The sequence below is a fragment of the Populus euphratica genome, unplaced genomic scaffold (genome assembly GCF_000495115.2).
Source record: "Populus euphratica unplaced genomic scaffold, PopEup_1.0 scaffold27.1, whole genome shotgun sequence".
NCBI lineage: Eukaryota > Viridiplantae > Streptophyta > Magnoliopsida > Malpighiales > Salicaceae > Populus > Populus euphratica.
This window is the reverse complement of record NW_011499899.1, coordinates 1,225,105-1,239,357: the sequence shown is the minus strand read 5'-3', so window position 1 is coordinate 1,239,357 and position 14,253 is coordinate 1,225,105. Positions and strand designations below refer to the sequence as shown.

Genomic DNA, 14,253 nt, shown 5'->3' with positions numbered 1-14,253 from the left:
AATTCAATATGATCTTGGAAAGATTATTTTTTGAGCTTCAAAATCAATAGAAAAAAATAGGATATGCACACAATCAAGAAGAGGATTTAAAGAACAAATACCCCAGAAAATCACAGGTAATCCAATCCTCAAGGATGGCCCTCAGAGCTCTAATGCTTGCTTGATTTTTATTTGTAACCTTAGAAACTTTTTGGTCACTGCAATCTTGCAAGATCAACTGCTTTTATGCTTGATTATATAACCCGAGTATTTTCTAGAGAGAGTAACTATTTATCAGCTCTCTATCTGTGTCTCAGTTAATTTTTCGTTGGGTCGTTTTGACAAGCACCTAGTGTGCTTTATATACACTAGCTTCTAGCCATTAGCTCTACTCCATGATTCTTGGCTTGATGACCCATTATTTTCAATTAGTTTGCCATTTCAATCCTTCACAATCTCTGGATAAGCTGCTAATTTTTCTCATCTCTAGTGTTAACCCAAAACCTTCATTTTGTGCTGGTTTTGATCTTATAACCGGTATAATCTTCTCTTGCTTGCAATATTTTCTTTTTATATGTGAGATTGATCATACATCTTCTTCTTTCCTTTTTCTCCTTGCTCTGTTCTTTATTATAGATCCAAACCTTGAATCTATCCAGTTTGCTAGCATGCGCTTGAATTAGTTCATACTCTGATGGCCCAATTATCTTTCATCAAACAATTTCACCTGCATATCTTGTAGATTTATTAGCAAATCTCTTATGGTTTGTGATCAACAAAATCACAGGACTACAACTTATGTGTACATTAAAATTAATTGTTGAGTTTGAGTTTTGAACAATCTTTTGTTGTTTATACAGATGTACCATAACACTTTTCTTCACTTATAATCTATTTTTTCATTGTCTCAAATAACTTAAGTTTCAAGGTTTTTGTTGGGCTATTATCAACTTTTTATATTACTCTTCTACTTAATTGTTTATTTAAAATTAAGGCATGTAGGGTCGCACTGTGTTCTTTTTTTCTTTTTTTTTTCATATGAATTTTTATGTGCAGATGATTAGGCTTGCTTTGCGTTCTTAATACACGCAAAGTACTGTTTCTTGCTGTCTCGATATATATATATATATGAATGTATTAATTCGAAGTCGACTGAGAGAAAAACCTCAACTTTAATAGATAAAATATAATAAATGTCAAGGAAAAAAGAAAAAGGAAAAAGAAAAAGAAAAAGAAATGTGTCTCGGTGGTTGGAAAATTGTGAGCTGTGTTTAGGAGTTTGAAATTGTTCTGGGAGAATTTAAAGTTTAGGAAGCTTTCAGTCAAGGTTGTTAAAATTATAATTTTAATATAAAATATAAAATAAATTTGGATTGTAAAATTATAAGGAATTTTAAAATATATTAAAAAAAATTCATACTTTAAATAAAAATTCATACATAGTTCAAGTACCTTAAAATACATAGTTAAAGCATTTTAAAATATATGGTTTAGATAAAAATTTATACATAATTTAAGTAACTTTTCATTAATTAATAATTAACACACTTAAAATAAACAAAATCTATTGGTGTGTCATGTAAACTAAAATCAGTTTCATTGTTTTCATCTTCCTCATTATTCCTTAATATCATTAGTATTAAGAGAATTATTAGTTTCACTATTAGTACCAACACCAATATTATGAACATTAGTATTACTACTAATACTAACATCAATATTATCAATGTTATTTAACTTAAAACTCCTTGAATTCTCTAAATTAGCATCAATTTAAATATTTAAATAACCTTCAGTACCATGACTCTTTATCTTAGCATCATTAAGAATTTCTTCTTCATCACTTTTATCTTCTTTATCATTTTTTTTTCATGTTACACTGTCAATAGTACCAAGCAAATCAATATTTAAATATTTTTTCCCTCAGTTATCCAATTATCATTAGATAAAATATTATTTTCTACACCAAAATCATTAGCTTGCCTTCTAACTTGGTTATTATTTAATTTCAGATTGTACATTATAAATACCAAGTCATTTATTTTTCTCTAGTGCAAATGATTTCTTTGTTTTGTATGAACCTAAATGAATAATTCAAATTTATAATATTTTTATCAAATATTTCAAAATTTAAAATAACATAAAATAAAATATTTTTTTGCAAATAAAATACTATAAATTACTATGAGTCTAATTTTGGTCAAAGTGAAGTTTTAATTCAAATTCTTTATTAAAAAAAATTCTCTAATCAAATACTTATCCCCTTAGCTAACATCACATTATCAAATTATATTAATCAACGAGGAATATTATTAACTTTTTAAGGGAGAAAGAATAATCAATTAAAAAATATCTCATCACAAAAGCAAATACTATATTACCAAAAAATAATAAAAAAATAGGTTGCAAGCAAAAGAGCAATGTTATGAGAAAAACATCATTTGCTACATAATCAAGTACAGAGATAGGCAAACATAAGAGAGTGTTTGTTTAAGAGGTTGCATTTACATTTTAGACCAAACACAAGAGAATGTTTGTTTAAGAGGTTGCGTCTGCGTTTTGTCTAAAACACAAATGCAACCTGTTTGGTAAAGTAAAAACTATAATTTACTGTTTATAGGTCCCATAGATTTTTTACGTTCCAAGTGCAAGAAATGAGAAGCAAGAAAATGTTGCTTCTTACGCACTGTTGATGAAATTAGAGTATGTTTGATATTATGGTAGTTGTTGTGATTATGGTTTGAAAAAAATTATTTTATAAAAAGTACTTTTAGTTAAAGTTGATTTGATATTTATGTATATTTGGTTAAAATTGTGGCTAGAATTGAGATTGAACAAAAAGTAGTTTAATATGTTTGATTAATAATACTTTTGAAATTGAAGTTATAAAATAATTTTAAAAAATATATATTAATATTGATGGTTTTTAATTTAAATATTGTAGATTTAACTATTTTTATTATATCATGAAATAAATAATACTTTATATAAAATATTTTTCACTGTTCCATTAAACTATCTACAATTTCATCATGCATGAAATACATCAGATAAGAACTACAGTTTTTCTGATTTCTTAAGCGTGCAACAATATCAGGTAAAATATAATCAGGAACTAAATTGAAATTGCGATCAAATTTTGCAAATGTTACATCATCAAACGATCTCTGTCTAATTTATATAATGTTATTGAATAATATTAAATACTAGCTTTTTGAATAAAACATAATTAAAAATAAAAAAATAATTTATATTTTTTATTTCACTATAGCAGACCTGATTCAATGCATTTTGATCTTTGGATTGGACCTATCCAACCAAAACTGGAACGATGTAGCATGCACACAATGTTCATGAATGAATTAATGAGTATAAATAGTGTAGCAAGCTATACTGTTCACTCAACAGTGTAGCAAGCTACACTGTTCACTCAACAGCGTAGCATGCTATATTATTCATGCTAATTAATTTCATTAACAGTATGGAAGAAGCAGTATTTTCTTGCTTCTCTTTTCCTGTGTTTGGAATGTAAAAAACCTGTAGTACTTATGAATACTAAATTATAGTTTTTAGTTTACCAAATAGATTGTATTTGCATTTCAAACAAAATACATATTCAACCTCTTAAAACAAATATTGTAGCATGAAAAGTGTTCATGCTACACTATTCATGAATGAATTAATTAGTGTAGTATGCTATATTGTTTTGGTCGGATTGGTTCCAACCGGATCAGGTTCAGTCTAAATATCAAAATATATTGAACCGAATCTGACCAACTAAAATAAAAAATAAAAATTATTTTTATTTAATTTTAAAAACAAAATTCTTCAGTTTTATTTTTTGTTTTTTATTTTTCATGCAAGCATGGCGAACATGTGCAAATTTAAATTTTGGAGTGACGCGACCTCACGTAAAGCTAGTTTTGAAAGATCAAATATTGTTTTGTCCTTACCTGACCAGACCACATGTTTGAAAACACGTATTGCCACTATTCATAGAAAATCTAACCTCGGGTCCACTAGTATTTAATATTATTAAATTACCCTATATAAATTATCTCATTTATGTTTATAAAGAAGCTCGCTTTCATTTATGTTTTCTGATTAGCTGGGTCCCAACGAAATGTAGGGTAGCAAGAGGGATAGGTCAGCTTGCGGCCTCTATTTCCAAAGCTGTCATCTTCGTTGGAGTTTTCGAGGTCAGATTTTATATGAACAGTGGCAACACGTGTTTTCAAACATGTGGTCTGGTCAGGTAAGGACAGAACAATTTTCGATCTTTCGAAACTGACTTTACGCGGGGCCGCGTCCCTCGAAAATTTAAATTTGCACATGTTCGTCATGCTTGCATGAAAAATAAAAAACAAAAAATAAAATTGAAGAGTTTCTTTTTTTTTTTTTGTGCGGTTATTTTCATGCCCCAAAAACCACAAAAAAAAACAAGGGCATGGTCAAGAAAAATCGTCAAAGATCATCTTGAACATTGGTAAGCATCAAATCTCATGTCTGCCACCCAACTTTCCATTAATCAAATATCTTAATCCTAATATATACATTAACCATAACAAAAAAGAAGAAAAAAAAGTGTATAGAAATATCACATCAAGCCAGCCAAATTTCCCTGGCCATTTCCAGAGTCACATCAAGCCAGCCAAATTTCCCATGCCATTCCCAGAGTCACATCAAGCCAGCCAAATTTCCCATGCCATTCCCAAGAATCACATCAAGCCAAATATCCCATAAAAATCAAATTCAAGATCGTCGGTTACAAAATTTTCTCAACAATTCTTTGCCGTTTCCAGCTAAAAACAATTTCCAGTCACATTACCAGCTCAAGTATATCATTCATGCACGAAGCTCATCATAACAAACAAATAACCAAAATTAAAGCACTCTAGCATACAAAATTTAACTAAACACACCCCTACAAATCCAGAAAATACAGTGCCACAAATCTAGCAAACACGTTTAATATTTTCAATAAAATCACATCTTGATAATATTATTGTATTTATATAAATATATATTTATTACTAATAAAAACTTAATTTATCTTTAATATTTATATAATATTTGATTAATAAATATAATATTTGATTTATGAATATAAAGCAAAGATAAAGTTCATATGATAAAAATATCTTGGAAAAAAAATTGTAAAGTTATTATAATTATAAGATTTCTATTGCATCAAAACATTATTCCTAAAATATTCTCGGTTGATGTTATTTTAAATATTAGACATTTATTAGAGAACCGTTGAGACTTATATATATTATGTTCTTTTTTATATGTAAAAAAAAATAATAGTTCTTATAAATTAAGATATAAAAGATACTTATAACTAATATGTAAGTGCTTGTTATAAGATATATACATTGAACTAACTCGCAAGATAATTTCATATAAAGATATCACTCGTGTCTATATAAAGTCTTACATGACAGTTTATCTTTAGATTTAAGATCACTAAATTATCTTTATATAGAGAGTGTGATGTTTAAATTTTGTTACATGTTATCTTGGTAAATATAACAAATGGGTAGACATTGGATATAACATAAACGATATAAAAGTATTTGAGTGATTAAAAGAGGATTCATCACCTCGGGTGAATTAAAAAAAAAATGTCACATGTTCTCAAATGGTATTTCATTTATCCCCTTGCACAAGGTGGAATGAGATTTGAAAAGAGTTTCAAATCTTATTCAAAAAATCAATGACTATAATGTTGTGAATAAATATGATCTGAAATAACAAACACACTCCATGCTAAAATATCTAAATTAAAATATTATTGATGAAAGTATTTGAGTCATTAAGAAATGATTCATTACCGTAGGTGAATTAGAAAAAATAATCCACATGTTCTCATATAATATTTGATTCATCAATGACTATAATGTTGTAAACAAATATAATTTGACATGATAAACACACTCTATATTAAAATATCTAAATTGAACCATTATTGATGAAGGGATAGTAATTATATTGAAAAACTGATAACTCAAAGGTTAATTCAAACAACCTATTACTTTTTTAATAATTAAGAGATCATGACATGTTGCTAGACGGTAAACTTGATGTTCAAATATAAATTAATTAATTATTGAGTTGATAATAAATTAAATTATTTTATTTATTTTATTTTATAATTTATATTTGAGCCAACATATTGAAAACTTAATGAGTCACACACATTAAAAATTATTAATCATAAATTAAATTGAGATAATTAATGAAGTATGACATAATTAAAAATAATTTAAGAAATTAAATATTATTTAACCTATATGTTTTAATAAATGAAAATTAATTTTTTTTTTTAAAAAAAAACCGCTGACTTACATTTTTCGGCCCACCGGAGCTTTTACCATTTGACGCTCGTCCTATGCCCTTAGTGGTCTATGTTTGCTCATGTAATGAAAAAGGCCTGTCATGGTTCTTGTGACATTCACATCACCTGTAGAATGGATCTTTCCCATCGCCCTCAATTTCTTCTGTTATATTTTACGGGTCAGTTACTTGGGTCACATCATTTCTGAGCAAGGTGTATCGGTTGATCCCACCAAAATCCAAGCTGTCATTGAATGTGTTATGTGTGTGGACACAAATGGACGGTGGCAGCCATGGTTGACATGAATATAGTCAAATGGTGGGTGCCTAACTTGCCCACCATTGTTGAACAATCATCTCCCTCCTCAGCTATAAATAGAAGATGTATTGATAGCTGAGATAGACCACGAGATAGAGAGAAACACAGAGAGCGTGCTAAGGGTGAGAGTTGAGTTGAGTTAAGTTGAGAAGTTTACTCCTCCTCCTTGTTTTGTTGTTTGTATTGCTTTTGAGCTTGATTAATACAAACCAGTAGCTCCGTGGAGTAGGCAAGTTGCCGAACCACATAAATTGTTATGTGTGTTTGAATGTTTGGATCTCCTAACAACTGGTATCAGAGCCTGTTCTTGAAAGTTCTTGAAAAAGAGGGTGTTTGATCCAAACTCAAAAATCAAAGTTCTCAAAACGTGTTTTTGAACATACCACCGTGAAGAGGACGACGAGAGGAATCCACTGGTGAAAACCCGGCGCAAATCCGACGTCCTGCATGCCCGCACGCGCCTGCACGCGCCACCACAGGTATTGTCCACGCGCACAGACGCGCCGTACGCGCTTCACGCGTCTTCCTCGCCGTTTCCTGCAAATTGACACTGCCACGTCAGCAGACACGTCAGCCGTCCGGCACAGTCAGCAGCCGCGCGCCCTGCCACATCAGCATTCTGACCGGTCAACCCGCCACGTCACCACTGCCACGTCATCAGAAAATCCCCGCGGATCTGCCACGTCAGATTGGTGGACCCTATATTGCTTACGTGTCTAACACGTCATCTATCCACGTCAGCACAACTGGGTTTTGATCCGGTGTGGCGCAGCGACTATTCCTCCTGCCACGTGGCTTCATCTGCAGCGTCCAGTTATCCCAATTTTTTGATTGTTTAAATCGGAGCCATCCGAAGTCCGATTTGGGTGATCTCAGTGTCGTTTCCAGCATTTTTTGCCATTCCGGACACATCTGTAAGGTCAGATTTTTGAGATTCAAATCCGAGAAAGAGTAAAAATGGCTGATGAAATAAAGGCTGCAGGAATTGAAAAATTTGATGGAACTGATTTTGGATATTGGAAAATGCAAATTGAAGATTATCTATATGGGAAGAAACTTCATCTTCCTCTGTTGGGGAGCAAGCCAGAAAACATGTCAGAAGAAGATTGGCAAATACTTGATAGACAAGTCTTGGACATTATCCGGCTATCATTGTCAAGAAGAGTTGCTCATAATGTTACAAAAGAGAAATCCACAGCAAGATTGATGGAAGCCTTGTCTGGGATGTATGAGAAGCCATCAGCAAATAACAAAGTGCACTTGATGAAGAAGCTGTTCAACCTGAAGATGACAGAAAGCACCTCTGTTACACAGCATCTTAATAATTTCAACACCATCACAAATCAATTGTCATCCGTTGAAATTGAGTTTGATGATGAGATCCGAGCACTTATTTTGCTAGCTTCACTTCCAAGCAGTTGGGAAGGTATGAGAACAGCCGTAAGCAACTCAGCTGGAAAATCCAAATTAAAGTATGATGATATCCGAGACCTGATTTTAGCTGAAGAAGTACGAAGAAAAGACTCGGGTGAAAGCTCAAGTTCAGGTTTAGCTTTCAACATCAACACTCGAGGAAGGAGACAAGACAGAGGCTTATCTAGAGGCAGATCAAAATCCAGGTACAGAAGCAAAAGCAAGTTTGGACCCAGGAAACAGGTTGAATGTTGGAATTGTGGCAAACCTGGCCATTTTATGAGGAGTTGCACAAAACCAAAGAAACCTGAAGCTGATTCTGTAAATGCCACTACAAACGAGGTACAAGATGCTTTGATCCTTGCTGTACATAGTCCTATTGATGATTGGGTTCTTGATTCTGGAGCTTCATTTCACTATACTCCACATCATGAAATGATGCAAAATTACACTGCTGGAAATTATGGGGTAGTCTATCTGGCCGATGGACAACCATTGGAGATTGTGGGTATAGGAGATGTGCAAATCAAGACAATGAATGGATCTACATGGAACTTGCAAAATGTAAGGCATGTTCCTGAACTAAAGAAGAAGTTGATCTCGGTCGGACAACTTGATGATAGTGGCCATTCAATCCTTTTCTCTGGAGGAATGTGGAAGGTATCAAAGGGAGCAATGGTTTTGGCTCGTGGAAAGAAAACTGGCACCCTGTATATGATCACAAGATCAGCAGATATAATTGCCTCTACTGAAGCAGAAAATCAGGCGCAGCTATGGCATTGTAGACTCTGCCATATGAGTCAAAAGGGGATGAAGATACTTCAGTCAAAGGGAAAGCTGCCAGAATTAAAAAATGTTGATCTAGACATTTGTGAAAGCTGTGTTCTCGGAAAACAGAAGAAGCTCAGTTTCTTAAAGGTTGGCAGGACCTTAAGACCAAGAAAACTAGAACTGGTGCACACAGATTTATGGGGACCAGCTCCAGTAGCATCTCTTGGCGGTTCTCGGTACTATGTCACTTTTATTGATGACTTTAGCAGAAAGGTATGAGTCTACTTTCTGAAAAATAAATCTGATGTGTTTGACACATTCAAGAAATGAAAGGCTATGGTTGAGACTGAATCAGGCTTGAAGCTGAAATGCTTACGATCTGATAATGGAGGAGAATACATTGATGGAGGTTTCAAGGAGTATTGCGCTGTCAACGGTATCAGAATGGAAAAGACAGTTTCAGGCACACCACAACAGAATGGTATTGCTGAACGGATGAACCGGACCATCAATGAACGAGCTAAAAGCATGAGGTTGCATTCTGGGCTACCTCAAACATTCTGGGCTGATGCAGTTCATACTGCAGTTTACTTTATCAACCATGGACCATCAGTACCTTTGGAGTTCAGACTGCCCGAGGAAGTCTGGAGAGGAAAAGAAGTACAGCTTGCTCACCTAAAAGTCTTTGGGTGTGTTTCCTATGTGCATGTAGACTCTGATGCTCGCAACAAGCTGGATGCCAAATCAAAGAAATGTTTCTTTATTGGCTATGGAGATGAAGAATTTGGATTTCGGTTCTGGGATGATCAAAACAGGAAGATTATCAGAAGCAGGAACGTGATCTTCAACGAGAAAGTTTTGTACAAAGACAAATCAAGTACAGAACTAGAGATAACTGATTCAGATACGAGTCCACAGAAATCTGAATTCATACAATTAGAAGGGCTTCCTGATGTTACCACTCAAGAGTCCATACAAGACAGTTCAAGCACTTCAGTACCCACCACTTCTACACAAGATAGTGCAGAGCCAAGTGAACCAGCTGTTCGCAGGTCTTCAAGGACTATAAAGCCTCCACAACGGTTCACACTTCTACTGAATTATATCTTGCTGACCGATGGTGGTGAACCATTAACTTATGAAGAATCCTTACAAGATGGAAACTCGAGCAAGTGGGAGTTAGCCATGAAGGACGAGATGGAGTCATTGCTGAAGAACAAGACTTGGGAGTTAACCAAACTGCCTGAAGGAAAGAAGGCCTTGCAAAACAAATGGGTCTACAGAGTAAAGACCGAGCATGACGGAAGCAAACGGTTCAAGGCAAGACTTGTTGTAAAAGGGTTTCAGCAAAAGAAAGGGATCGACTATTCTGAGATATTTTCTCCAGTTGTGAAGCTTACAACGATCAGAGTTGTTCTGGGGATAGTAGCTATAGAAAATTTACATCTTGAACAATTAGATGTAAAAACAACATTTCTTCATGGAGAATTGGAGGAAGAAATTTACATGCAACAACCAGAGGGGTTTGCAATACCAGGAAAGGAGAGTCAAGTTTGCAAACTAAAGAAGAGCCTATATGGTTTGAAGCAAGCTCCAAGACAGTGGTACAAGAAGTTTGATAACTTCATGTGTAGTACGGGATACACAAAATGTCAGGCTGATCATTGTTGCTATGTCAAACATTTTGACAACTCCTATATCATTCTACTGCTATATGTGGATGATATGTTAATTGCAGGTTCCAGCATGGAAGAGATTGACAAGCTAAAGCAACAGTTGTCAAAACAGTTTGAAATGAAAGATCTGGGAGCTGCTAAACAAATACTTGGCATGAGAATCATCAGAGACAAAGACAAAGGCATACTAAAGCTTTCACAGGCAGAGTATGTCAAGAAGGTTCTCAGTAGGTTTAGTATGGATAATGCTAAGCCAGTATGTACACCTCTGGGGAATCATTTCAAGCTCAGTAGAGACCAGTCACCAAAAACTGAGCTAGAACGTGGATACATGGACCAGATTCCATACGCCTCAGCTATCGGCTCCTTGATGTATGCCATGGTCTGTACTAGACCAGATATTGCCCATGCAGTGGGAGTTGTAAGCCGATATATGAGCAATCCTGGAAAGCAGCATTGGGAGGCAGTGAAATGGATCATGAGGTACTTAAAAGGCTCATCGGAGACATGTCCTATTTTCACAGCTGGCGGTTTGAAACTTGAAGGCTTTGTAGATGCTGATCTAGCAGGAGATGTTGATAGCAGAAAGAGTACTACAGGTTATATATACACTCTAGGAGGCACTGCTGTTTCTTGGAGTTCTACCTTGCAAAAGATAGTTGCTCTTTCAATGACAGAAGCTGAATATGTTGCAGTTTCAGAGTCCGCAAAAGAGATAGTATGGCTACAGAGTTTCCTGCAAGAATTGGGCAAGATGCATGGAAAAGGTACTTTGTATAGTGACAGTCAGAGTGCAATCTTCCTTGCCAAGAATCCAGCATTTCACTCCAGAACAAAGCACATACAGATCAAATATCACTTCATCAGGCAATTGCTCGACGATGAACAACTGTTACTTGAAAAGATCTGTGGAAGCAAGAATCCAGTCGACATGTTAACCAAAGGAGTTACTCTCGATAAACTGAAGCTGTGTAAAGCTTCAGTGGGTCTTGAAGATTAAAAGACAGACCTAACACCATTTGTGTCCAAGTGGGAGATTGTTATATGTGTGGACACAAATGGACGGTGGCAGCCAGGGACGGTGGCAGCCATGGTCGGTGGCAGCCATGTTTGGTGGCAGCCATGGTTGAAGTCATAGTCAAATGGTAGGTGCCTAACTTGCCCACCATTGTTGAACAATCATCTCCCTCCTCAGCTATAAATAGAAGGTGCACTGATAGCTGAGATAGACCACGAGATAGAGAGAAACACAGAGAGCGTGCTAAGGGTGAGAGTTGAGTTGAGTTGAGAAGTTTTCTCCTCCTCCTTGTTTTGTTGTTTGTATTGCTTTTGAGCTTGATTAATACAAACCAGCAGCTCCGTGGAGTAGGCAAGTTGCCGAACCATGTAAATTGTTATGTGTGTTTGAATGTTTGGATCTCCTAACATCTTACTCATAATAAGCAAAGGTTTGATTTTCAAACTAAAGTTGACATGATATGTGTATCTTTACTCGAAGTTTTTAGTAAAGAAGGGGAGTTCGAGAGAAATTGAAAGCAAAATTATTTTTGTGTATTATTTAATAGATGGAGTGACACATTTTGACCCACCAATAAATACATACATACATATATAATTTTTTAGTTATGGAACAGGCCGTACACTGAGCATCTCCTATAAAGACCACCCTTACACACTCATGCTAAATCCGCAAACACTTGAAGAGAAGAAAATTGAAGTGATTCATTCATCTATCTGAAATAAATGGGTTCTCTATCCACAAACACTTTCTCCCCCTTAGACCCAAATGGTTTCACCAATGATTCCAAAATGGTGATCGATTTCATTGCTGATTATTACAAGAACATTGAAAACAACCCGGTTCAAAGCCAAGTGAAACCAGGGTACTTATTGACCCAATTGCCAGACACTGCCCCATATTGCCAGGAATCCTTAGAAGATGTTCTCAAGGATGTAACTGATAGCATTATCCCAGGGCTCACTCATTGGCAAAGCCCTAACTTCTTTGCTTACTTCCAAGCAAATGCAAGCACTGCAGGGTTTGTTGGTGAGATGCTCTGCACAGGCCTTAATGTTGTTGGCTTCAACTGGATTGCATCTCCTGCTGCTACCGAACTGGAGTCCATTGTAATAGATTGGATGGGAAAGATGCTCAAGCTCCCGTCTACTCTTTTGTTCTCAGGAAACGGAGGTGGTGTCTTGCACGGTACCACTTGTGAGGCTATAGTTTGCACCCTAGTTGCAGCAAGAGACGAGACCTTGAGAATGATTGGAGCTGAAAACATTACGAAGCTGGTAGTTTATGCCTCTGATCAAACTCATTCAACTCTACTTAAGGGCGTCAAATTAGTTGGAATTCCATCCTCTAATTTTCGATGCCTCTCTACCTCATTTGCATCGGAATTTTCGTTATCACCTCAAGCATTGGAAGATGCAATTGAAAATGATATCAAAGCTGGATTTGTGCCGTTATTTTTATGCGCTACTGTAGGCACTACAGCATGTGGAGCTGTTGATCCTGTTATGGATCTGGGGAGAATTGCCAGGAAATATAATCTATGGTTCCACATTGATGCAGCTTACGCAGGTAGTGCATGCATATGCCCTGAATTCAGGCATTACCTGGATGGAGTAGAACTTGCAGACTCGTTGAGCATGAATCCACATAAATGGTTACTCACTAACATGGATTGTTGCTGCTTGTGGGTTAAGAAGCCTCGTTTATTAATCGAGTCACTGTCCAGTGATCCAGAATACTTGAGGAACAATGCCAGTGAATCAAATGACGTAGTGGACTACAAAGATTGGCAAATTGCATTGAGCAGGCGATTCAGAGCTCTGAAGCTTTGGATTGTGATTCGTAGGCATGGATTAGCAAACCTTATGCACCATATTCGTAGCGATGTGAACTTGGCTAAGCGGTTTGAGTCACTGGTGGCTAAAGACAGTAGGTTTGAGGTGGTGGTGCGAAGGAGGTTTTCTTTGGTTTGTTTTAGGCTCAAGCACCACGATGAAAGCCAAGGCTTGGAATTGAACCGTAAGCTTCTAGCTGCAGTGAATGAAAGTGGTCGTGCATTCATGACTCACGCTGTGGTTGGTGGCTTGTTTATCATACGCTGTGCGATCGGATCAACCTTGACTGAAGAACGACATGTAGATGATTTGTGGAAGTTGATTCAAGAAAAGGCAGCAGATCTTGTCAAAGAAACAGGTGCTATTGGAGAATGAATGAATGATGCGGAACATGTTATCTCTAATAAAACTATAAAAATAATATTGTACTTGTCCGTGGTTTGATCTCAGCAAGAAGTTAATGTTTTAGTTTCGTAATTGCTATTGAAAGCAAAATTTAAACTGCTAAGTTTAAATAACAAATTAAGTCTACTTAAGGTAGACATATCTATTTTAAATTTCATAATTCTTGATACCTTCCCATGCAGTTTTTTTTTAATTTCGTATTATGTTTTCAGCCTTTTGCAGAGGGCATTATGAGTGGCACTTAAAGAAATGCTATAAAAAGAAAAAGAGAAATCCTAGCCACGTACCATAGAAAGAGATAAAGAGAGAAAAGAAAAGAGACAAGAAGGAAAACCTAGCCTTTATCTCTTTAACTTTCTCTTTTATCACAGAACTTTAGCCAATTTTGAAGAGCAAAAAATGAAGAGAGAGTGAAAGAGAAAGAGAGAAGAGAGTTGAAGATTAGGGAAGAAATCATAGAACTCCTACTGTTCTTTTCTCCAACCAGAAACACAAACA

The 14,253-nt window shown here is 35.3% G+C and overlaps 1 protein-coding gene across 1 annotated transcript; it reads left to right on the top strand.

Annotated features, from left to right (window-relative positions):
* Positions 1-12,165: 12,165 nt before the first annotated feature.
* On the top strand, positions 12,166-13,888 carry LOC105132564 (tyrosine decarboxylase 1-like). The gene is made up of 2 exons (XM_011036135.1): positions 12,166-13,729; positions 13,784-13,888. Exon 1 carries the CDS (start codon positions 12,241-12,243, stop codon positions 13,723-13,725), a length of 1,485 nt encoding a protein of 494 aa, XP_011034437.1. The 5' UTR covers positions 12,166-12,240; the 3' UTR covers positions 13,726-13,729; positions 13,784-13,888.
* The last annotated feature ends 365 nt before the right edge of the window (positions 13,889-14,253 follow it).

What these genes read in the sequence shown, in the direction of transcription:
- LOC105132564 (XM_011036135.1), top strand. Translation starts at nt 12,241, where the DNA reads ATGGGTTCTCTATCCACAAACACTTTCTCCCCCTTAGACCCAAATGGT.